This window comes from Canis lupus, chromosome 22, assembly GCF_003254725.2.
Source record: "Canis lupus dingo isolate Sandy chromosome 22, ASM325472v2, whole genome shotgun sequence".
Lineage (NCBI taxonomy): Eukaryota > Metazoa > Chordata > Mammalia > Carnivora > Canidae > Canis > Canis lupus.
The window spans coordinates 5,121,616-5,149,098 of record NC_064264.1 but is presented as its reverse complement, the minus strand read 5'-3'; the positions used below and the strand labels follow the sequence as shown (position 1 = coordinate 5,149,098).

Genomic DNA, 27,483 nt, shown 5'->3' with positions numbered 1-27,483 from the left:
CATTGCATGTTACACAGAAATAATAATAGCCCAACCTCTCACTTTTCATTTAAAAATTTTAAAAATGGCAATAATTTCACTAAAAATACGGCTTTGTTATAAATAGTAGGAGAGGACAGTGCCAGTATGATAAAATAACTATTTCTAACATATACTTTAGTCAGACGGAGATATTCAGAGGCAGCAGAGCAGGAATAATTTTAAATCTTACTTCATCATTTTCCACTAATGCCAAAGGATAGTCTCATGGTTACAAAGGAATGTGGATATAGAAACACAGAAACTAGATTCTTCTTACTTTTATCATCTCCACTGTTGTACGCGTCACTGTCAGGAGAATGTTCTCGCCGGCGCTTAGGTGACTGACGAGGGCTAGGACTCCCTTCATTTCTGTAGCGCTTCCTAAGTTGGACAAATATAATTTATAAATTTCTAGGGGATGTAAAAGTGATTTCTTTACTAGCTTTTAGTATTATTTCTTTACTATAACTAAAATGTAAAATTCTAAGAATGCAATATTGTCAGAACTATATCATACAGAAGATATTCAGTATCTTTAATAAAATTCCTCACTTTTAGAAACACAATTGTGGACTTAAAATACATGGCAACAGGTCGTTCTTCATTAAATAACCAGATTTAAGTACTACAAGATAGTAACATACAACAGATGCATTAATATATTAATGCAACATCTACTAAAACTTATTAATTTTACATTTTTATGATAAAGAAATACTGTATGTTGGGAAGCCAAATGAGAAACCTTAGTATTTGCCTTGGAGTAAAAAAGACATGAATTTAGATTAGTTATATCATAAGCCCAAGGCTGATCATGTTGTGGGTATACTGGAAAAATTGGTTCCTTCCCTCTTTGTAGAGCTAAATCACTTGGGACACCTGAGTGGCTTAGTGGTTGAGCATCTTTCTTTGGCTCAGGGCGTGATCCTGGCTTGGGGATCAAGTCCCACATCAGGGTCCCTGCAGGGAGCCTGTTTCTCTCTCTGCCTATGTCTCTGCCTCTCTCTCTGTCTCTCATGAATAAATAATTTGTGGCAAGTTAATAAAACAATTCATGTGTTCACTATACATCTTGATCTTTAAGTTAAATAATAAACGACTAGTGATTTTTATCTCTGATATTTAAATTATTCCAGTGTTTGCCTATTTTTTCACTAAATTTTGGCCACTTTTTTTTTTTTTAAACATTGTTTATAAATACTATGGTCAAAAGTTGCAAAAATACTGCAGCACACCTATCACCTTGACAGCTCATTTACACAGATGAGTAACCAGGTGGTATAAAGGAAATAAGTATGACAACTTACAGACCTAAGTTTGTACAACTCCCTATCCAAAGCTCTCACTAACTCTCTCTCCACTCTAAGTCTGGGCTGGCCCACTCACTTGCTATGACAAGAGGATGTGGTGAAAGAACAGTGTTAAGTTTGGAGAGTCAGCAGGACTCAACAGGCAATGCAACTTCTGCAACTGCCCTCTGGGTATGTTTCTATCGTTTGTTATATGTAAAGTTTAGACTACTGGCAGAGAAATGAGATGCCCTAACCAACAGCCAGCACCAAACGCCAGACATGGGAGTGGGCCATTTTGGGTCACCCAGACCCAGCAGAACTTCTAGACTGACTGGAAACATAAGTGATACCAAGTAAGATCAGAAGAACTGCTCTACTGAGCACCAAAAGCGCTAATCTACAGAATTATGAGCTTTGTTGATTATTTTATTTTTTAAAAGATTTTATTTATCCATTCATGAGAGAGAGAGAGGCAGAGGCACAGGCAGAGGGAGAAGCAGGCTCCAAGCAGGGAACCCGACATGGGACTCGATGCCGGGTCTCCAGGATCCCACCCTGGGCTGAAGGCGGCACTAAACCGCTGAGCCACCGGGGCTGCCCAGATTGTTGTTTTAAACTAACTTTTTCTGTGGTTTGATACAGCAAGAGATAACTGATTTACTAGAATAAAGTGAATAACTAGAATATATAAAAAAGAACTTTTAACTTCAAGGAAATACCTACAGAAACAAAATTAAGAGTAAAATAAGTAGTATGGCAATTCAGCAAATAAAATTTTCTACATAATAGGGGTTAAAAAAGTTCTGGATAAATTCAACTACTGAAATGACAATACAATTGATAAAAACATCAAGATATTAATCTCATATAGCTATTATAGACCTGTCTGGCTCCTAAGTTTCTGGGGTCCTTGCAATGTTTGGATCGTGCAGTCACACAGAACCAGAACAAACTTTTGCCACTGTAAGCAGAGATCAGAATCACGGAAACATAAAATCAAAGCACAGGACTGATAATGAAAAAGATTTCAGGATTTTAGAGAGCAGAAGGTCAGAGAAGAGAAATAATATGTATTGTGGGCCTACATGTGTTAAAGATAGTATCTGAATTTTATGTTAATGTAAGTTTTTTTTGTTTTTTTTTTTTAAGTGGGGAAAGGGAAGCCAGTGGGTCATCCACAGAAAACCCTGGCTGCAGACTAAAGGGAAGCCAACACCTAACAGAAGAAGCCTCCAGTTCTGAGCTTTGTTCTTTGTCCATCATCTATAGTAGCAATGATGAAAGAAATCCTAAAACATGGAGCTATATTCACCAAGATTCAAATGAACTGGAGGTAGAAGCAATAGAATTGAATTTATAAATTATTTCCACAGTTGTTTTTAGCAAACTTAACCATACTGTTTATCCCAGCTGCAATTAAAAAAAAAAAAAAAAAAAAAAAAAAAGGCAGTTACCTGCAACGAGGTTGGTTTTAAGTCTGTAAAATCTCAAAATTGACCGGATCCAAAACCCTCATGGCTACAGTGATTGACTTAGCTCCCTTATCTCCTCCTCAACTACTGAGAGCCCCAACATACAGAGGCAGCTGTGAAGCTGATAGGCATACCCTGGGACCGTCTTAGCCACCATCTGGAGAAAACCTTTCTGAGGCTGGAACTCACACAAAAGAAAACAGTGGAGAGATAGCATTCCTGATGCTTTGTATGAAAGTCTGAATACAGTCCCATCAGAACAAATGAACACTAACCATGGACTTCCTGACGCCTGAGCAAATAAATTCTTTTTGATTAAAAAAGAGAGAGAAAGGGAAAAAAAGAAAGGAGAAATTGCTCTCAGATATTTGAAATAATGACACATCTATTGATCCCAATAACCTACTATAACTCCACTGCTTAGAGAGGACAACTCCTATCTCTCTTCTAGCCATGAAGTGACTGCAGGACTTTCTTCAGTTCTAAGACACTGAATGCTCCCATCGCTGGGAGTAGTGACTCCAGACTTTTAAGTACACAAAAGTCATGAAAGATTATTAGGAAAATACTTCTTGGTGACTGGTCAACTCCATTAACTAGTGATAAGGTGGATATGATGAGATGTAAATTTCTTGATTCTATCACTTTTAGTTGGATTCCTTACTAAGCCTATAAAAGTTAAATAAGCCAATATGACATCAAAAATGGCACAGTTAATATGAATGATTAATTATATCCATGGCTATTGAAACAGAACAGGAAAGTATTTTTCTTCTTAGATGAAACACCAAATATATATAATACAACATAGGAAAATGTAGAGAGGCGAAAGAATTAACAGTACATTATTAGGAGCACACTAAAAAGCATTAAATGAAACTTCTTGAACTCTTTACTGACATGTAACTTTAAACAACTGATTCTCATTCTTACTTTGACTTTCTCTCATCATGTCCATCCCTGGGATTGCGGTCTTCTCTGGTATCTTCCCGCTTTTCTCGGCGGTCATCTCGCCCTTTGTCTTTGTCTTCCCAATCCCTCTGTCGCTCTCGTTCTTTATCCCTTTCTCTGGCTCTCTCTCGTTCCCGCTCCCGCTCCCGCTCCCTCTCCCGCTCCCGCTCTCGCTCCCGTTCTTCTCTTTCTCTCTCCCGCTCTTTTTCCCTATCTCGCTCCCTCTCTCTCTCCCTCTCTCGATCATGGTCCCGATCTCGCTCTCTCTCACGGTCCCTCTCTTTTTCTCTTTCTCTTTCTCTCTCTCGCTCTCTAGCACGCTCTCTTTCCAGTTCTCTCTCCTTTTCTCTCTCCCGATCCCGCTCACGCTCCCTCTCCCTCTCCCTCTCCCTGTCTCGCTCCCGTTCCCGGTCTCTTTCTCTAGCCCTTTCATCTCTTCTATCCTCCACTCTGTCTACTCTTCGTTCCTCTCTTCTTTCATCACGCTCAAGCTCGTCATTCCTCCCCTGATGTCGAATTGGTGAGCTTGGTCTTTGATCTACAATGAAAATCAAGTTTTGTCAGTGATTAATTTGACAGATAACCTATTAGTAAGACAATATGGCAAATCTTAAATTTTATCTGTGTATAGGGTCACACTGGCAGCAAATATAAATCAGGTGCTATATTTACTTTTAAGTTAACCATCCAAATAATCACCCCTAGATGTTTATACATTTTTTTTCTTAAAGGTTAAGTTTTATTTGCCCTCTAACTAGCATGTTTTCTGCTCCCCATCAACAACCCCCCTCCCACCTCCCACTGATCCACCTTTGAGCTTTCTCTGCATGCTCCCTACCCTACCTCCAGCCCACTGCTCCAACCCCACTTTCTGCCATCTCTACCCTTCACCTCTGATCTTCTCTGTCCCCCCAGCAGGACCTGAGAACACTGGTGGCAAAGGATAGGGGCAGCAGGAGGTGTAGAACATAGGAGCTGAAGGAAAAAAAAAATTTCCCTCGTAAGTCACACCTCTAATTTCAGGCCAAAATATATACACATCAAAGTGCAGCTATATGTGAGGAAAATATAGAACAAAACATCTATCAATAATTGTCGCTGCATATTAATTTATCAATCTAGAATATTTAGGGTACTGATGCTTAGCAATCTTGAAGTAATCAAATGTAAATTGTCTCAGTGATATATATTTATGATAAATTAAAAGTTTCATTTAATTGTATAACTGATCACTCAGATGAAGAGCTGTTTTCTTAAAAATGTTAACTGATAATTTCATCACATTTTATATAAGTATTTTTTTTTTCAATACATGAATCATATAAACACAGAGAAAATGAATACATGCTGCCCAAATGCCCCATGGAGCAGGAAATTAGTCTGGGACCAAAAAAAAGTATATGAAAATGGCATTAACTCTTCCACAGAGCTAGCCAATTTTGAATGTAGTTCACTGTGGTAGGATCTAGGCTACTGTAGCATTTCTATTTTCATATTAAGTAGTAACGTTGATGGGTTAGTCATAGAGGTCATACTACAGTACGGTGAACAGGTTTTCAAGTTGAATATCTAAAATCAACTTATTAAGCGGAATAACTTTAGGGTATTTCAAGGAAAGGGTTCAATATAGTAGGCTGAATTTCCTATCTTATCACAGATGAGAAAGACAAGAACTACATGTATATTAACTCTTTAGAGGTTACAGATCAATATGAAAGTTCATAAACTTTTAAAGCTAAAATGAAACAAAACCTTGTCCAGCCCTTTTCTTCTTAAAAACACAGAAATTATGGTCCAGGGGTTGACTGGCCAAAGTCACAGAGATGGCAGATTTGTTAGGACATCAGAACTAGAAGTCAATTCTCTTAAACCCTTCTTTACTTTTGCCGAAACCAACTTAAACTTAAAATGGTCTACTAATCACTTTTGATTCCCCAAATGCTACTCTATTTATGGTATTAGACTGTTTAATTCCTGGTTTAGGGGTCATACCAATGTCACGATGATTACAAAACAACCTAATATTCAATACTGCAACGTGTAGTAATTCATATTTGAAATTTCCAGTTATATCAAGGTCAGAGAATAAGCTATTTCACTCTTTGACAAATAAAAATTCTCTTTTCCCCCAACCAAAAAGACAATGTCTCTTATTTAAGAGGAAATGGAGAGGATATAAAAACGTCACTCTAATGTGTCTAAACTATTTTGCCTATCTTTTCCCCAGAACACATTCCTCAAAAATGTATTTCTTTCATGTATTTCCTTATCTTAATGAATGGCATACCCATTCAAGAAAACTGGAAATCTCTGAATTATCCAACAATTTCACTCTTGAACTATCTCTTTGTTCAATGTTCTCTCTCCATCCCTACAGTTAGTATTATTTACAAACTCTGATCACCTCTTCTTAAATGTCTATGATGTCAACAGTCTAACTGGTTGGTGTCCTTGTCTTCAGTCCTTCCCCACACTCACTTATACTTTTTTCATGAAAACTCTATTTTTTCAAACTGCTTAAAAGCAGTTGTCTTGTAGGCAGTGAAAAGGTAACTGAATAAAAAATTTGGGCCTGATTTATTAGGCTATTTAGAACCTGACCTACATTCTCTCACCAATCCTTTTTCCCCACTTCTTTCCTTGTCTACCAGTTATGGCATACCTCTACTCCCAACACCATAATTTATTACTACTCCAAAGCCTATGTTTCTTTTAGGCCTGTGTGTCTGCACATGCTATATCCTCTCCTTGCAAAATGTATCTTCCACTGTTCCCTTTAGCAAACTCATTAGGAAGCTTTCCTGATCTCCTTGGAACTCTGCTCCTCGGTCATCTTACAGAACTTCATACAGTAGTAGTATTCATCACACTCCAATTGTCTCTGTGTATCCTAATCAGCCTGTGAAGAACTAAAGGGAATACTGAGATTCCTGAGCACAGAACAAGGTGCCTGGGTACATCTCTATCCTCAACCTCTATCAATCTTCATATTGCTCACCATACTCTGGCCACACTGATCTTCTTTCAAACTTAAGGACGTAATTAAGCTATTTCCTATCTCAGAGAATTGGCACACTCTCTTCCCTCTGCATGGAATGTTTTTTAATCTTCACAGTGCTAGCTTCTCTTACATTTATGTTTCTGCATAAATGCCAACTCCTTAAATTTTTCATACAGTCGTCTAAAGTAGGTCCCTCTCTTATCCTTTATTCTATCTGGATACCTTCTTTGTGTCCTTGATTGCACTCAATAGTCATTTCTCTTTTTGGGGGGAAGGAGAAGTATCTTCCCTCTCGTTAAATTCTATAAGCACAAGAACTACCGTACTTTGAGAACCTAGCAAAGTGCATGAGTACTCAATAAATACAGTAACCTCAAAAATATAGTTCTATTTCAATCATACAACTGATATTTATTGAAGTAATTCTAGAAAAGTAAAACAGAAAGAGGAAAGAACTTGCAGTCAGAAGATCTGAGTTTGAATTCCAGTTCTGGAACTTAGTTTCTCTGTAATAGTGGAAAAATCACTATCCTTTTCCTACCCCAAATCTCCAAAGTTATAAAATGTGAATTCTCTTATCACACCTACACTCACGGGGATATTATAAAGATAAAAAGATTTAAAAAAAAAAAAAAAAGATAAAAAGATTTTATTTATTTTATATATATTTCCTGAGTTAATATCTTTTACAGTATCTTAATATCTTTTACAATATTAAGTCAGGGAATATATATAAAACAACTATCGAAGTTCCTTGGAAACTTCATACATGTATGGCTGAGAACTAAATGTAAGATTAAAACCAAATGTTACTACTGAATTCAGGAATAAGGTGAAATAAACCTGAGCTAGGATATCCAACTAAGGGGGGAGGGGAGAGAAGAGATATTAAAAAAGCACAGTGTTACGAGGACATAGTGTTAGATTAAGGAGAGGTGAATCAAGAGCTAGGAAAGATATAATTTCAGATATCAACACACAACATATAAACTCTAGCCTCATCTGTAACTAAGGAAATCATGCACATCCTTTAACCTAAAATGCATGAGGCTTAGCCTAACAAACTCAATTCAACCAAATCTGACCTATAATCCCAAAATACATGATGTCTTAGTGACTTTGTTCTTTCTTTATTGTCCATATCAACATATACCATTGCCTTTGTGATTTAGCCCACTACGAAGCATCATTATTCAATTCCCTACTCAATCAAGTTTTGTACTATATTAATCTCAGCATTACAGCAAACTTTACTTTAATAACCAAAGTTAGTAAGACTTAAAGGGCTTAAAGGCCCTAATACATATAGACAATAAATGCTTGTTAAAGAAAGTACTTATAAACCCTTCTAAAAGGACTTCTAGTAATTTTGCTTTAAAACTGATTTAAGAGAGTAAATCTAACAGAGTAGGATCTAATACAGTAACCAAAAATGTTTAGCTTAAGACATACAAGAATACAAAATTAGCTAATGCAAGTATTGTAAATTCTCAAGAAGGAACATGCATAAAATGTTTCTTCAAACAACCCGCAGCCCTACCATCATCAATTTTTCTCTGTTCTTCTGACAGCCTGTATACAACTCTGTTTATTATCACGGCTAGTGAGTGAGTGGCCAGCATACTTTGGTGAGAAAGTATCTCCTGAATTAGAAATGCCTAGAATGGGTACCCATACATCTACATTCTTTAAAGGGTTGTATGCTACTTTGTTAAGACAAAGGACATAAAGTAGGGCACCTAGGTTCTTGCAGTACGCAAGTACTTTCTACACCCCAGTACCCATGCTGTTGCCAAACTGGTACTCTCATAGCTAGTTATTTACATACTGTCCCTTAAAATAAGTAAATAAGGAAGATTATATTAGTATATATAATAGTTTCAAATGTGTCAACAAGCGAAAGTCTTAAAAGATATATTAAAAAGTAAATTGATAATGGTTTTTTAAAAACAATTCTCCCAATCACTGTCGACCATTATTTAGTAATAAGCCATTTGACAAACCTCTCTCTCTGTTGTCACGACGATCTCTCTCTCCATGTCTTCTCTCAAAGGAAGAATCCCTTGCTTGGTCTCTGTTGTCTCTTTCAGGGTATCTGTCTCTTTCAGGATAGCTACTTCGAGTTTCCCAGCTGTCATGATAGTTGCTACTACTACTGTGACTATCAATTTGAGAACCTCTTGTGCCTCGACTTCCTAAACAAAGGATATTCACACAAATGTTTAAACGCATACACTTTATTAAACAAGTTTCATCAGTCACAATCTTTCTTCCCAAAAAACATACAGATAAAGAAGGTGTTTTGGGTTGTTTTGGTATTTTTTGTTTTTGTTTTGGTGTTTCAAAGTATGGTTAATCATCGTTGAAAAGAATATTAAACGTTGGCTCAGAATACCCAAGTTGTCTAATGATGGGTTTGGGGAAGTTAAGTCCCAGTTTTTTCTATTGATAAAAAAAAAAAAGTCTTAACAGAATCATAAAGCAAAAAGACTCATTTCAGTTACTCCAAAACTCAATGAAACAAAAAATGAAAATTATCTGTTCATATCTAATTCACAGAAATATGAAAATAATGAAAAAAATGGATATATATTATTGCTTTGATTACAATTTATAGCAAAAACATTCCAGTACAGAACCAAGGTACTTTGTTGACATTAAGTGGTGCCTGGAAATTTTCATTAAAAAATGTGGGAAATGAACGTTTATGTTTATATAGTAGATTTGTAAAAGCCCAAACCTGGAAAGTACCCAAATGTCTTCTATAAAAAACAAAGTATTGATACACGTAACAACTTGGATGAACCTCAAGGAAATTATGCAAGTGAAAAAGCCAATCTCAACAGGATACATACAGCATGATTCTAACTAGGTAACATTTGCGAAATAACAATTATAAGATCCCGGACACCTATTAGTGGTTACCAGGGGTTGGAGACAAAAGAGGGGGTTTAAGTGTGGCTATAAAGAAAGGGGCAGGAGTCCTATGATACATAGTTGAGTATCTTGATTGTAGTAATGGTAATGCAAGGCTACAGAGCCCCTACTGGAAAACAGTACAGAGGTTCCTCAAAAAAAAAAAAAAAAAAAAAGAAAAGAAAAAGAAAAATAGAACATGATCAAGTAATCCCACTACTGTGTATATATCCAAAGGAATTGAAATCAGGATCTGGAAGAGATAGCCCATGTTCACTGCAGCATTGTTTACAATAGCTAAGAAAAGGAAGCAACCTAAATATCCTCTCACAGACAAATGGATAAAGAAAATGTGGTATATACATATAATGGAATATTATTCATCCTTTAAAAAAAAAAAGAGGAAATCCTGCCATTTGAGACAACATAGAGAAACCTGAAGGGTATTGTGCTGAATGAGAAAAGTCACATACAGAAAGACAAATATTACATGATACCACTTATATGTGGAATCTAAAATAGTCGAACTCCTAGAAACAGTAGAATGCTATCTGCCAAGGGCTGGAGGTAGAAGGAAACAGAGAGGTATTGTCAAAGGGTACAAAGTTTCAGTTGTATAACATGAATAAGTCCTAGAGGTCTACAGTACAGCACAGTGTCTACAGTTAATACTTTATCAGAAAGTAAAAAATTTGATAGGAGTGTAGATGTTATATTAAGCATTCTAATCACACACACAAAATAGAAAAGAGAGAGCAAGAAGAAACTTGCAGGAGATGGATATCTTTATGGCACAGATTGTAGTGATAGATTCATGAGCATATGCTTATCTCCAAGATCATCAAGTTGTATACATTAATTGTATACAAGCTGTATGTACAGCTTTTTATATGTCAATCATACCCTGATAAAGTGGTTTAAAAAAATGCACAGAGCTACACACACTCTATACATAATAGGCTTTGAGTCCACAAAGAATTAAAAAAGAATTCTACATACTGTTATTAACGCATTTTAATAGTTAAAACATCTTAATAATTAAAGATCCAAAGAAGAAATTTAAGACATTTTTTAAAAACTAGAAATGAGCTACATAAAAAGGCTAACAATGAGTAAGTAACAGCTTAGGTGCTGCTAAGAGATAATTACAAAAAAGAGAGAGAGATGTCTGAATGTCTGAGGATATGACCCAGGAAACAAAAGAGAGACATGAAAATTTGAAAGTTAAGAATCAGAGAAGATACAACAAGAAGATTCAACATATGTGTAACATGTCTAACCTATACTGTTCAGAGTTACATTTAAAACAAAAATATACACAAAGGAGGAAATGTTAGTAAAATATCCTTCAAGATAAAAAGCACTATTAGAGATAAAGAGGAACATTCTACAGTGATAAAAGGAATAATCTGCCCTATGTGTACCTAACAGCAAAGTTGTAAAATATCTAAAGCAAAAACTGATCAAATTACATGAAATCGACAAATTCACTATGACAGTGAAAGATTTAACTCATTTCTCTGTAATGTTAGAAAAGGCAGACTAAAAATAATTAAATATAGATTTGAAACTATGGATAACGAATTTGATCTGAGACGCCCTCTGCATCCAACAGTTAAAATTAAAAGCACACAACAGAACATTTCTGTAAATTTCTGAGCCACAGCTAACCTGACTTCAAAGTCTTCTCTGACAACAACTAAAATTAAGGGGATTTATTTTAAAAAGTTAGATTGGAAATTTATAAAGCTATTTCTACATAATTCATGAGTCAAGGAAGAAATCATATTAGAACTTACAAGGTATTTAAAATGGTCACTAATTCAATTACCACATATTTCATAACAAAGAAAAACCTGAGTAGAAAATAGAACAAAAGAGACAAAAAAGGATGTAAACCAAAGATTAGTTGTTTGAAAAGACTCAAAACAAATCTCTGGCAAGATTGAGTAAGAAAAACAAGGGAATGCAGTTATAGATATAACAGAGATTTTAAAGAAATTTTGGAACATCTTTGTATGAAAAATTTGAAAACAAATTTCCTGGAAAAATGTAAGTTATTACACACTGCTTTAAAGAAAAAAACAAATCGGTAACTATTATAATAATCTAAATCTGGGATCCCTGGGTGGCTTAGCAGTTTGGCGCCTGCCTTTAGCCCAGGGCGTGATCCTGGAGTCCTGGGATCGAGTCCTGCTCAGGCTCCCTGCATGGAGCCTGCTTCTCCCTCTGCCTGTGTCTCTGCCTCTCTCTCTCTCATGAATAAATAAATAAAACCTTAAAAAAAAAATCTAAGTCTATCACTCTTAAGGAGAAACTCAATTGGAGTAAAAGTTCTAACCATCAGAAAAACAGAAAACGAGAATAGACAAATATTAAATTGTCAAAGAATAGATAACTAATCATATATAAATTGTTCCAGAGGAAAAAAGAAGTAACACTACCCAACATATGTTGTATGTCTAGTATAACTTTGATTCCCAAACCAAACAAGAACATAAAAAAATGAACTATGCAGTGGCATGCTAGAACCAGTTCACATTGGCTTCAAAGAGTCAATTGTGTGCATCTCTTCTCATGTTAGTAGCTCAAAATCAGCTATGGCAATAGTATTTATATCATGAAAATTGGCAAAAGTTAAAGGCCAGGACTTTTTCTGAAGAGTTTGCTGTTAAATATTTACCATCATCCCACTAATTAAATGTAATCTTAATTGAAAACTTTACTTCAAAATCAAATTTTAACCTATTCCAGAACTTTAAAAAATGGAAAAATTTATCTTAGAAATTCCAGGATAGTTCTAAATTTTATTTTATTAAAGATTTTATTTATTCATGAGAGACACAAAGAGAGAGACAGAGAGGCAGAGACACAGGCAGAGGGAGAAGCAGGCTCCATGCCAGGAGCCCGACGTGGGACTCAATCCCCGGTGTCTCCAGGATCACACCCCAGGCCAAAGGCGGCGCTAAACCGCTGAGCCACCAGGGCTGCCCAGTTCTAAATTTTAAAGAAATACATAAGTAAAAGGGGCTAAAGACCAACCATGACCTTCTCAAAATACAGAAAAAAATGGTCATGATAGAAGTTGTTCCCCAAGTTGGGAAAATAAGAGGACATCTGTAATGCAATAAAAAACATGTTAAAAATTTACAAATACCATGCTTAACAGTAAAATGCCAACAGTAACACTTTAAAATCTGAAACAGAGCAAAGAAGCCCCTTATACCGCTATATTCAACACTATATTAAAAGAGATCAGCAGATGCTCAACAATAATCAGAAGAGCCAAATCTGTTCCCAGGCATAAATGTTTAAGAGAATCTAATTATATCTCCAATGAAATTACAGCAACATAAAAATGTATGATTAATATACAAATATCAATTATCAAAACTCAAATATCAAGTATTTTCATACACCAACAGTAAGTGGTAGAAAATAAATTACTTTAAAAAGATATTCAGTGACACTTATAGGCAGTTATTCATTGAAGCACTGTTCAAAAACAAAAAAGACTAGAATACCTAAATATCTATCCATATATGATTTGCAGTAGTTTCCCCTATCTGTGGCTTCACCTTCTGTAATTTCAGTTACCCACGGTCAACTGGGGTCCAGAAGCAGATGATCCTCCTCCTGACATATCCTCAAAGGTCAATGGTAGCCTAACGTTACATTACAATGCCTACATCATTCACCTCGCTTCATCGCATCACATAGGCATTTTATCAGCTCACTTCATCACAGGAAGGGTGAGTAGAGAACAGTGAGGTAATTTGAGAAAGACCACGTTCACATAACTTCCATTGCAGTGTATTATCATTGTTTTATTACTGGGTATTGTTAATTTCTTACTAATTTATAAATTAAACTTTATCACAGGTGTGTATGTTCAGGAAAAGACCCAGTATATATAGAGTTCAGTATTATCTGAGTTTTCAGGCATCCAGCCATTATCCTGGAACACATCCTCTGCAGATAAGGAAGAACTACTATATTCACTTTATGATCATTTGTTCTAGCAAACACCAACAGCGTTTTGACAGGGATTGCAAAATGAATAATCCAATTAAAAAATGGGTAAAAGACATAAACAAACATTTCTCCAAAGACATCTAGACGGCCAACAGATACAGATACCAGTCTCCAAAGACCTCCAGATGGCTCAACATCACTCATCATCAAGGAAATATAAATCAAAACTACAAATGCTGTATTACCTTATGCCTGTCAGAATGGCTAAAATCAACAACACAAGAAACAGGTGTTGGCAAGCATGTGGAGTAAGGGGAACCCTCCTGCACTGCTGTGGTGGCAATACGAACTAGTACAGCCACTCTGGAGAACAACATAAGGTTCCTCAAAAATTTAAAAATAGGGATGCCTGGGCGGCTCCGTGGTTGAATGTCTGCTTTCGGCTCAGGGCATGGTCCCAGAGTCCCAGGATTGAGTCCCGCATTGAGCTCCCCTCGAGGAGCCTGCTTTTCCCTCTGCCTATGTCTCTGCCTTTCTAATGAATACATACATAAAATCTTAAAAAAATAATTTAAAAATAGAACCCTACAATCCAGTAATTGCACTACTGGGTATTTACCCAAAGGATACAAAAACACTAATTCAAAGGGATACATGCACCCTAGTGTTTACAATAGCACTATTTACCAAAGTCAAATTACGGAAATAGCCCAAGTGTCCACTGACTTATGAATGGGTAAAGATGATGTGGTATATGTATATATATATGTAGGTATATATATATATATATATATATATATACACACACACACACACACACACACACACACATACACACATACATACCACATACACACACACACACATACACACACACAGTGGAATATTACTCAGCCATAAAAGGAATGAAATCTTGCCATTTGCAATGACATGGATGGAGCTAGAAACTATTGCACTAATAAAGCAGAAGAAGTCAGAGAAAGAAACATACCTTTTCACTCATATGTGGAATTTAATAAAACAAATGAGTAAAGGTAAAAAAGAGAGGCAAAGCAAAAAACAGACTCTTAACTATAGAAAACAAACTGATGGTTACCAGAGGGGAGGTGAGTGGGGAGATGGGTTAAATAGGTGATGGGGATTAAGGAGGGCACTTGTGATAAGCAACAGGTGTTGCATGGCCATGTTGAATCACTACACTATACACTGAAACTAAGATTATACTGTATGTTAACTCACTGGAATTTAAATAAAAACTTAAAAAAAAAAACCTTTACAGTATATCATATCTTCAATAGATAATGTGCACCGAAAGGGTTACTTGTTTATCAAGCTGACTTGGAATGACCTCCAAAGTATTTTAAAAGTGAAAACAGTAAGGTATAGAGTAATGTACAATTTTAAAAATTATGTTTGTAAAACCAGAGGGAGATAACAAGAAGACATACAAATCTGCTTGTGTAGAATATTTCTTGGAAGGATACAAACAAAATTGGCAAAAGAAAAAAAAAAGTTAATGAGGTCAGGGATAAAGGCTTTTCACAATATATTCTTTCACATTTTTGAAATTTTGAACCATGTGAATGTATTATTAAAAAGAGAAAGACTTTTAAAAGTATCATAGGCAAGAGCACCAAAAATGTTGGGTACCCAAGAATAAAATACATATATAAGACGTTAATAGAAAAAAGTTAGAAATTCATAAATTTAATGCATTTGAAATAAAAAAACTAGTTTTTCCATGAAATTTTTTAAAAAACAACTCATTTTAAAAATGTATATGAAAAAGCAAAGGGCCAAGAAAAGCCAAGACAACTATGAAAGAGAATGCAAGGGGCCTTTGGCTTAGCGTGAAGCTATAATTTTGCCCAAGATAGACCAAAAGACCAAAAGAATGAATCAATGTTCAGAATTCTGCAGCAGTATTTTGGGGGAGGAGAGAAAAGAGGGGAGGGGAAAGGAGGTCAAAACTAATCCAGTCCAAGAAGTTTGGAGACAAATACATTTTGGTAGGTAGTTACTAGGTGTTGGCAAATGCTTTTTAGGGGAAGAAGAAAAATGGCTCAAGATTGTGATGTGCAAGTATCTGGGGTGGTCTGAAGCAAGCACATGTATACTGAGGAATTCAGTCATTTCTGATACCAGCAACTTTGAAAGCCCACATTTTAGTCTCACTTTAATAATCATTTTATCATATATAGACCTGTTTCATAGAAATTATTTCTTTTGGACTCTACATTTTTGTCTGATAGTAATTTTCTTAGTGTTCCACACTAATCAACAGGGTAGGCATGACTAGATATAATTTAACCAGGGGATCTTAATCAGGACCCATTTATCTTTTGCTACTTGAGCAAATTCCTAATTCCTAGGAATTTAACAATTTCTATTTGGAGCTTAGAGGAAAAGTCAAAATTCAATTAATTGAAAATTACTTTGACAAAATGATGATAATGAATGTAAAAAAGAATATATTTAGAAAAGAAACCTTAAAAGATTTAATAATTTCTATATAAACATACAAGATACAGTTCACTGACAAGTCAAAAACCTTACCCTTTTCAGGTAATTCTGGACCTCTCCCCCTACTTCTGCCCATCCGGTCATTCCTAATTTCACTTCGAGACTCATTTCTGGCATCATTCCTTATTTCAGTACGAGAACTTTCTTCTCTTAAATGGTTTCTGCCATAACTTCGGGATTCTTCTTGATAGGTATCCTCCTTTCGATGAGTATCTCGACTTTCACGGTCCCTATAATCGTGGGTATCACGAGCGGACCGAGAATCTCTGGGATCACGGCTCTCTTTGTTATCTCTGCTATAATCTCTCATCTCCCTGGAGTCCCGAATGTCTCTAGAATCCCTTAGTTCCCGTCGGTCTCTAGCATCTCTGGCATCTCTCCGATCCCGACCATCTCGAGGTTCTCTGTCATCTCTGTGGTCTCTAGAAGAGCTCTGATCTTGCTCATATTCTCTTTCTTCTCTTGCATCCTTTTCTCTATCCCTTTTGCTTCTGGTCTCTGTAAAGCAAGTTCAGAAATCAACTAGAATTCCTTTTACAAAACTTTGAAAAACTAGACAATACATACAGAGAGCTTAAAATTTTTTAAAAAAGGTAATTCATATTCTTTGCAGAAAATAAAAACATGGGCAAATAAGAAAATTAAAACCATACATAAGCTGCAATTCCAAAGGTAATTTTATTAATACCAGGATAACCGTGTTCTTGATAAACTTAGAAGAGGATCTTCCTGTGTGCCCACTTACCCATACTTACAGATCTTAAATAAATTGATCTCATATCAGTGATGGCTTATTTTTAGAAACTACTTGTAGATCCAGAGGTACACAGCGACTTTAGCGATCTCTACCAAGTATTAGCCCAGACTAAACCATCCATGACCACTTCAAATGTACTTGAAGCACTTTAGAGTGGCCTACAGTTAGTAACCTGGCTGGTAAAGAGATACTGTTCTTTACCCTCTCTTTTCTTGGACTATTTAGTGGAATTACTCCTTTCTCTTAAGTTTTCTCTCCTTAAAGCATGTTCTATCACTTCAAAGAAAAATAAGAAAGAACTCTAGTTTTTGAAAAGCTAAAAGCGAACTCACTGATTATATAATTCAACCTTGTCACTGTCTAAATGAAGAAGAGGCCCAGAACCTAAGTGGCTTAGGCAACACCTTACCAAATGGGAATTTGCAAAGGATAGAAACTATTCTTTAGATATGCCTAGAATAGGCATAAATTGATTACAGCATAAATCTGATATGAAATCAAAGGATTAACAAGAGAATCTCAGAAAACAAACACACTGCCTTGTTTTTAAACCAGATTCCTTCATGTGTTGCTCTGAAACTCTGGAACTGCCTCAAGATCTGAGGCTACCTTAGCAATTAAGTAACCTTATGCCTGTTGTAAATTTACTTTCTTTTCTCTTTGTCTCAGGTGGCTGGGTCTACAGACTTTCTCAGGTCTCAGACTTTCCCAAACACCTAGTATCCATAAGACCCCCTATATTTTCACAGTAATAACTCATCTCTCCTGACAATTACAATGTCCATATACTTATATCCACAAATGCCATTTAAGAACAGAAGCACCAGGCAAAAATTTGATAAGTTTCCACTGCTTTTTGTGCATATCTATAACTTCCAGTCCTTCTCCAATGCCAACTGTGCCGAAAAATATGTTCACTCAGTACCAGATCCTTTTCGTGATTTTCCCATCTGTCTTTACAAATACATCTAGTTACTATATTTTGTTCTTTACCTACCTCCCCACTCCTCCACTAAAATTATTCTTATTTCAGATGATGACATCTAAATAAAGGAACAAACATCTGCTACATCTCTTATATAGAAGATTAAAGAAACATCTTCTTTACAAAGAAACACATATAGTTTATTATTAAATGGATTCTTCTTGTAATATAGACCACTCTTAGCACACTAAAATTCTTTTAAGACTACTGTATACTATTTCCCTTCATTATTATTTCAAAACATAGATATTAAACACACTAAAGAGTTTTCACTCAGCAAGTAGTCATGAAATGTACACTATATTTCCAGTCAACTATAGTTAAATATCTTATTAAAATTAATAGGTGCTAAGGGAATTTTCCTATCTTACCAATGTTCCATAAATACTGCTGTGCTGTTCTGGTTGCAAAATCATGTACACAAGACATAATTCTACACAATAGATGCTCTCTCTGGTCCCTACCTGGGCATTCACAATTTTCTTGAATAAAAGAACTTGATTAATTATTGCTTGCGCTGTTGATAGGAAGAGAACAACTAAATTCAAAATGTTTCACAGGAGACTTCTATACTATACTCACAGAGAGGTTTATTCTAAAATGCATATTAAACAGAAATGTTGCAAGTAGGCAAGTATTTCTTGAGTACTCATTATGTTTAAACATCAACTCAGGAGAAGTTAGGGGAAAAAAATAAGGACAAGAAGCTTGGATAATGAGTACAGAAAGAGATGAGAATTATTAGACTATATTATCAGATAATAATAGTATCTCAGCTTGAACAGGGAGTAGCAAATCCAAAATTAACTTAATTCTCAGGGATCTTGAAAGGAAAACTGCTTTGCTTACTTCTTTTTTGAGTTACACCTAGAAAACTGATCACTTGGTTTACACCAACCTTCTCAATGTTCCCTTGGCCCTTACCTCTTTATCAAAACATGTCTGATGCTTTCAAACTCTACCCCCTGGTTTGCTGCCTTTCTTTCCTTCACTTCTTTGTTTTTTTTTTAAAGAATCAACTAAGCAATTAGAAGGATGTTTTAAGAATCAGATAGCCAAAAATTTCTAGAACTTGAGAGTACTCAATTAAAATAGCTTCACTGAAGAAAGCATTACCTCGGTATATACAAAAATGCCCACTTACATGCATTTAATAGCTTATGTTCCTGTGTCATTAAAAGCACTTCCTATTGCCCTCAAGAACTCTTCTCGGTTATAGAAAATTTAATACAACATAGTTCTCTTCTTTCTCTTATTATAACAATAAATCTGAACGTGCAGTTTTTTAATAAAGAAAATACTTGGGACTCCTGGGTGGCTCAGCGGTTGGGCATCTGCCTCTGGCTCAGGGCGTGATCCCGGAGTACTGGGATTGAGTCCTACACTGGGCTCCCTGCATGGAGCCTGCTTCTCCCTCTGCCTGTGTCTCTGCCTCTCTCCGTCTCGATCTGTGTCTCTCATGAATAAATAAAATTAAACAAACAAATAAACAAACAAAAAAAACCCAAACCAAAAAAACAAAACAAAACAAAAAAGAAAATACTTAAAGAACTCTAAAAAAAAAAAAAAAAAATTCAAGATAAAGAACAGTACCTTCCCTTCTTTCATGACGTCGATCATGAGACTGTGAAGTTCGTTCATGGTCATGTCTTCCCTTCTCTCGCATTGGAGAGCGATGTCTTGGGGGACTTTGCTTTCTCTGAGGAGAAGACAGAGAATGTGAAGGATAAGGAGAAGCAGAGCGTCGTAAAGGTGGAGTTATTGTCCTCTGAAAAGATGGTGAAGGAGTTCTTTTCCGACGAGGAGAAGGAGAATGTCTTTGAATAGATGATCCTGATTGTGAGGAAGATGAGTGATGTCTAGAAGATATAGGAGAATGATGCTGTCCTACTGGGGAAGTAGACCTGTAAAGAAAAGCAACAATAAAAAAAACCCTGAATTTTAAAGCTAAAAGTGTGAGTCATAATTCCAGGATAAAGTTCAATTCACAATGCTATATAGTAATTTTTAAAATATCATTGATTTTAAGTCAGCCTGAGGCAACAGTTCTAGATGAGATATATATGGCCTTACTCCCAAGCTCTGGCTCCAAGAAGCACTCTTCCTGAGCACAGGTAGAGAATATAACCCTCACTTAAAGTATGGAATTCACTCTTATCAGAGATAATCTCTTACAGTGTGAAATAGGTACTTGGAGGCAGGAAACAAGAGGCTAAAGAGAAAACATACTCATAAGATCTAGATAGAAAGTGGCTGTGAGAATGCCTGTAATTCAAAGCTGTGGGAAAGGGAAAAGTCCTCATCAGCTAAGCCAAACCTCAAGTCTGCACTGTCTAGGTTGACATTTACGAGGGGGAAAGAATGACACAGTTAAGGAAAGGACATACAGGCTATACTGTCTTTATTTTAAATAACCGGCCTTTACCCTTAGCCAGCACAGATTAAATTCACAAGTCTAGGTTTAACGATGGCTTCTTCTATGCCCTCCAAATTACCTTTTCTAACCGTACAAAGTACATCTGAATCACTCCTACAATCTGTTAAATCCTGGGCCCTGGTTTATACTGAATATGCAAAATGTGTGTGTGATGGAAAGCTGGAACACACACACATCTGTGCAATAACTAAAAACAAACAGGACTAAGGTTTAAAAAATTACATTCCAGACACCACATATCTGGATTTAGTACCATTCCTCAATCATTCTGAGGACTAGATGTTTGTTCAAAAACATTCTGTAGTCCTAGTCAAAGTATTTTATTTTTTCTAGTCAAAGTATTTTAAAATTACCTTCAGTACCTATGACAAATGTTTTTTAATTTCCACAATGGTGGCAAAATCATTATTAATCCTAAACCAGAGTCTGTCATCCTTGGCAGTACTGACATTTTGTATTCAGCAATTCTTTGTAGTGGAGGCTATCCTGTACATCATGGGATGTTTAACAGTATCCTTGGCTTCTATCCACCATAAGCTAGTACATCCTCCCTCTCACTCCCATTCATAACAATAAAAAATTACTCCAGACATTTCCAAAGGTCCCTAGAGAGGCAAAATCATCCTTGTTGAGAACTGCTGCCCTGAACTATGTTGTTTATAAATGATGCCTTAGTAGACCTTTTATCAATAAAAGCTTCAAATGCATAAAATATATGTTACTGATTCAGGAAAGTGATGCAATATATAATAGAGAATTTTGCAGAACAAAGATATTAGCAAATAAAAAACACCTTTTGGATAATAGTTGACTAAAAAAAGTCAGCTAACTAGATCACCACATTCACCTAAACTAGGTATCAGCAATTCCACTAAACCTTCATGCTTTTCATAAAAATTATTTCCTTTTCATAAAAAAAAACCATAAGCCACTATAATTTAACTGACTGAACAGAAATGTATTTACTTAGAGGTATGAGTAGAAATGTTCAAGAATCTTACTCAAATTGGAAAACCAGCTATGATCAATGATGATTCAAATGCATTTAACTGAACAGAAAAATACTGCAAGATTGAGAATTAGAATGATTATTGTTTGGTGTGTTTTTTCCCAATTTCAATTTTGTCAGGTTCTGGTCAATTTGGAAATATCTAAATTGATAAAAGAAGAGATGTGGCTCTCCATTGAATTGACATTTTGGTTAGTTTTATTTATCGTGCATACCAAAAATTGTTTCAAGGATGTCTACAATACCCTTTGGTGATTAGTTCACAAAACGTAAAATAGTTCATGATACTATCTTTAAAAGACACAATACAGTCCAATCACATTTCTAATCAAGTTTGGTGTTGATAGCATGGAGTAAAAAACTTCAGTTCAAGCTTAGGATAATCAACCTATCAAGTTAAGGTCAGAGGACGAATGCACTGTCAAGTTATGGTTTCAGCATTTTTCTTCTTACCCATCTTTAAAAAAAAAAGTTAAGAGAACTGTTGGTTTAATTTAAAAGCATCTGTTATGGACTATGTCCTCCCAAATTTATACAACCCCTCAACGTGATAGTATTTAAAGGTGGGGGCATTTGGGAGTAAATGGTCTAGATGAGGTCCTGCGCATAGGGCTCCCATTATGAGATTAGTATTCTTATAAATAAAGGAAGAGACCAGAGCTCACTCTCTCGCCTCCATGTGCAGACATGGTGAGAAGACAACCGTCTATGAACCAGGAAGGGACCAGGAACTGAATCTGCTGGAACCTTGACTTTGGACTTTCTAGCCTCTATAGCTATGATAAATGAATGTTTGTTGTTTAAGCCACTTAGCCTATGGTATTTTATAAAAGTAGCCCAAGTTGGCTAAAACAGCATCTTTATATTTTCCTATTATTATTATTCTTTTAAAAGTCTGATAACTAAAAAGAAAAGTAAAAAGAGAGAATCTGTTACCAAAACAGGATGTGTCAAATTATGGATGTCAACATAATTGGGCCTGGGTCTATGTTCATTCTGCATTCAGAAAAGGTAGAAAATAAAACTCTCTTGAAACCTGACCAAAATCATTGATATGTTGTTTTTTACACTATTGCAGAGGTATATTAAAATACACTTCCAGTTAGAATAGCAGTAATTTTAGATCAACTATTCTTAGGCTTTAGAGTTGGCTGGTTTCTTCTTTGAGGGGAAAAAAGAGGTGACATTTGACACTCAAAGAAAAGAGTTTATTGCATAATGAGAAGCTCAATACGTTAAAAAGAAATCTGTATAATCAGCAAGAGCACTGTGGTTTATAGCATAGGGAAAACACCAATCATTAGCCTGACTTGATTCTAATCTAAAGTTTTTTAATGCTGCTACAATTAGGACAAAACGTGGGATGAGAATATTCAGGGTATATTTCATATTTCATTTGAGGAAAACATGGGACAGTTAAGAAGGTTATAAAGAAAAACTTCTCTCATTCAAAATACAATAATTTCACCTACAAACCAGTATGTTTACCATAGATTTTCTTAAAATTATAATACCATTTTTTTCTTTCAGTAGTCTCTCTTTCTCAAATACAAAAATATGTCTTCATAGTGTAACTAACATTTATAACATTTAAAATCATCATGTAAAGAATACTAAAAAAAAAAAAACCCAAAACAACAACAAATGAATGGACTATGGACACTATCATAATCAACTATTCCCAGTGGTAAAATACAACATAACATGATACAGATTTTACAGAAATATTTAGGCTTTGTTATTTTACATAATAAACATATCTTTATATAAAATAGTCAATTTATTGAGCAAATATTAAATGGGCGTCTTCTATGCTCTTAGCATTATATTTTTGGCATTGAGAATACAGAAGTAAAGAAGACAGGCAAACCATTAACATAGTAACAATAATAATAATACCAATAACACAGCAGCAGGTAACACACATACTGCTACTATGTGCAAGACACTGTTTTAAGTACTCTACATGTATTAACTCATTTCATCTTTATGACAACAACCCTAAGATAACTGAGACAGAGGACTGAAAACCAGTCTGTCTTAACTATATGGTCTAGAAGAAGACCACCAACAAGAAAGCAAAGTAATTTCAGGTAGTTAATGCAACGAAGTCTGTAAAAACGGTAATGAAAATAGAAACTGATAGGTCCAAAAAATAAAGCTTAGGGGGACAATGTTAAGATGCTTAGAAGGAAGGGCCTTTATGGAGATGAAATTTGAGCCAGAAATTGATAATGTGGGGAAAGAACTTTGCCTTGCAGAGGGTTCAGCAACCACTAAGGAGGCAGTAGGAATCAAAATATACGAGAAGATCAGAAAGCAAAGATAACTACAATTTGTAAGTGAAGAGTTACATGAGGGAAGATCAGAGAGTAGGCGGGGGCCAGATGATATGAAGTCATGTAGGTGACAGTAAAGTCTGGATTTTTTTTTTCCTCCAGATTTTATTATAAGCATGAAGAAAATCATTGGTGAGTTTTAGGGGGAGGGATGTGTCATTCAAAATTTAGCATGATCTCAAAGGATAAAAATCATTATGATCATCTCAACAGATGCAGAAAAAGCATTGACAAAATTCGACACCCATTTATGATAAAAATTCTCAACAAAGCGGCTTTAGAAGAACGTACCTCAACATAATAAAAGCCACACATGACAAACCCACAATAATTGGATCATCATTGGATATGATGAAAAACAGAGCTTTTCCTCTAAGATCAGGAACAAGACAAGGATGTCCGCTCTAATCACTATTATTCCACATATTACTGGAAGTCCTAGCTGCAGCAATCAGACAAGAAAAAGAAATTAAAAGCATCCAAATTGGTAAGCAAGAAATTAAACTGTCACTATTTGTAGATGAAATGACACTATATATAGAAAATCCTAAAGACTCTGCCAAAAAACTATCAGAAGTAATACGTGGAGATCCAGTAAAGTTGCAACATATAAAATTACTACCCAGAAATTGATTGCATTTCTATACACTAATAATGAGATAAAAAAATTAAGAAAACAATTCCATTTAAAACTGCACCAAAAAACAGTAAGATAGCTAGAAATAGACTAGAAAAACCAAAGCTGGAGTGTCACAATTCCAGATTTGAAGATATATTACAAAGTTATAGTGATTAAAACAGTGTGGTCCTGGAACAAAAATAGACACATGATCAACAGAACAAAATAAACTGCCCAGAAATAAACCCACAATTATACGGTCAATCTATGACAAAGGAGGCAAGAATATACACTGGGGGAAAGATAGCCTCTTCAATAAATGGTGCTGGGAAAAACTGTACAGCCACATGCAAAAGAATGGAACCTGACCACTCTTCTACCACACAAAAATAAACACAAAATAGATTAAAGACCTGGAACCAAAAAACTAGAAAAAAAACATAGGCAATAATTTTTCTGACATCGGCCTTAACAACATTTTCTTAGATATGTCTCCCCAGGCAAGGGAAACAAAAGCAAAAATAAACTATTGGGACTACACCAAGATAAAATACTTTTTGCACAGCTAAGGAAATCATCAACAAAACAAAAAGGCAACCTATTGAACAGGAGAACATACTTGCAAATGACGTATCTGGTAAAGGGTTGTTACCCAAATATACAAAGAGCTTATACAACTCAACAGCTAAAAACAAAAAAAACAAGAAACCCCAAAACAACAACAACAAAAACAAAACAAGTAATCCAACTGAAAATGGGTAGAGGGCTTAAAGAGGTATTTTTCCAAAGAAGGCATCAACAGATAAACCAAAAGATGCTCAGCATCACTAATCATCAGATAAATGCCAATCCAAACCACAGTCACAACTGTCAGAATGACCAGAATAAAAAAACAAGAAATAACAAGTATTAGTGTGGCTGTGAACAAAAAGGAACCCTCATGCACTGTTGGTGGGAATGTAAGTTGGTAGAGTCACTGTGGAAAGCACTATGAAGGTTCTCCCAAAAAATTAAAAATAGAAATATCATATGATGCAGTAATTCCACTACTGGGCATTTACCTAAAGAAAACAAAAACATTAATTTGAAAAGATATGAACCCCTATGTTTATTACAAAATTATTTACAATAGTCAAGATATGGAAGCAGCCTATGTGTCCATCAGTACATAAATAGATAAAGAAGATGTGGTATACATATGCAACGGAATAGTATTCAATCATTAAAAAAAAAGAACGAGATGTTACCACTGGCAACAACATGGAAGGACCTAGAAGGTATCATGCTAAGCAAAATAAGTCAGACTGAAAAAAGATGAATACCACTTAATTTTACTTATATATGGAATCTAAAAAAAGAAAGCAAATGAATAAACAAACCAAAAGCAGTAACAAACCCATAAATATAGAGAACAAACCAATGGTTGTCAGAGGGGAGAGGGGTAGGGAAGATGGCCAAAATGGGTGAAGGGGAGTGGGAGATACAGGCTTCCAGTTAAGGAATCAATAATTATAGGGATAAAAGGTACAGCATAGGGAATATAATCAATGGTATTGTAACAGCGTCATATGGTGACAGTTGGTAGCTACACTTGTGAGCATAGCATAATGTATACAGAAGTTGAATCACTATGTTGAATCACTGTTACACCTAAAATTAAACTAACATTATGTCAAGTATACAATAAAAAAAAATCTTACCTGTCTAAATAACTATTTAAGATGGAGGAAGAAAATGCTTTTGTGTGATGATTGCTTTTTAAACCTAGAGTTTGCTGTCCCTTTGAAGCAAGTAATAAATACTCTCTGGAAGGGGAAACATTTCTAAGTGAACAAACTATCAAAACAGGAGAATACTTTTGTTTGTAGGAATCTTCTGAAAGATGTCTCCTCATAAATATAATGGTACTTATAAAACAGATCTGACTCAAGCAAACAAATCAATTCGACATCATAAGAGTAAATCTAACCCAAATACAATTCTAACAATTTTGTTTTTGCATTTATATAGAAATGAAGTAATTTCAAAAACCTTAAGAATGAGGACTGTTAAGATAACCCTCAAATCAACACATCCTTAAATGTTATTCAAATCTAGATTTACCATAAATAGAATTTTTCAGAATCTTGTTCAAGAGCCTTACACAGATTTTCTCAATCACATGACTTAGCTAAAAACTGTACCTACCATTGTTATTGAAATTCGGAAGAGACAAGTACCTGGTATCCGTGGCACATATGAGGAAGATTGTTTTTGAACTTTAGGAATATAAGAGTCAGTATTCCAAATGAAATGAAATCCAGAAACAACACACACTAGCATAACATGAATTAAGACAACTGGCTCCTATCCCCTACCTGGTGGAGCAAGTTAAAGTTATTACTTTCTCCTGGGATGGGATGAGGTTGTGAGGTGATGAAAGAGGGACCACACCAAGAAACAGCAAAAATCTAGTCTTAGGAAGGAGGGAGGTGAAGAACAGTTCTCAAGGCTCTGGACTGATCTCCTAGACATAACATCTCCTTAGCAAGGCCAACAAAGTAGGTAACTAAATTAAGGCAGATTCTTAAAATCCTTGCCACTGTTCTAAAAGTTCTCACCCGTCACACATGATCTAACTGTTAGTCAAAAAATTACCACCAGATGGCACCAAACCACAGCCAGGTTGGGATGGATTTTGCTAGTGCAAGTTTGGGTGTCTTTCATTAATCTCACTACATAGAATGCAGCCCCACACTTTTACTGGATGGAATTTCTGGCCTCCATTTACACCATGGTATACACTTCTGATTGTAGCAATTACTGGAACAGGATCAAACTTTCCAACCACCTGCTGCTGAAAAGCCTCTCGGAAACTACTTGAGAACAAGTCGTTCTCCCTCTCAAGTCTAATTTCACCAAGCATGTTGGACAAAAGGTAAAAGTACAATTTTTAGGGACATAAATACCATTCTAGATTTGGCTGCAAAACAAGAGATTCTCTAGATAGCTCAACAAATTTTCCCAATATCACCTATGAAAGAAAGCCCAAGACTTATCAATTTGACTTATTGTGAAATTGCTTCATTTTCCCCCAATGTGACTGAGTTATTTTGATATTTATAAAACTCTTTCATTTTGGGGGCACCTGGCTGGCTCAGTCAGTATCACAGGCAACTCCTGATCTCAGGGCATGAGTTCAAGCTC

General features: G+C 35.5%; 1 protein-coding gene across 4 annotated transcripts in view; it reads right to left on the bottom strand.

The window, feature by feature from the left end:
* ZC3H13 (zinc finger CCCH-type containing 13) overlaps window positions 1-27,483 on the bottom strand; it is a 91,078-nt gene that overhangs the window by 18,366 nt on the left and 45,229 nt on the right. For 2 of the 4 annotated variants that reach the window (XM_025478272.3, XM_025478274.3), the window contains exons 9-14: window positions 19,487-19,797; window positions 16,185-16,649; window positions 8,741-8,932; window positions 4,628-4,711; window positions 3,719-4,274; window positions 299-402 (exon numbers count right to left, since the gene is read on the bottom strand). In XM_025478272.3, coding sequence (XP_025334057.3) covers window positions 299-402; window positions 3,719-4,274; window positions 4,628-4,711; window positions 8,741-8,932; window positions 16,185-16,649; window positions 19,487-19,797 — 1,712 coding nt within the window. The remainder of the gene's footprint in view (window positions 1-298; window positions 403-3,718; window positions 4,275-4,627; window positions 4,712-8,740; window positions 8,933-16,184; window positions 16,650-19,486; window positions 19,798-27,483) is intronic. The other 2 variants (XM_025478275.3, XM_025478278.3) reach the window with 2 other exon arrangements.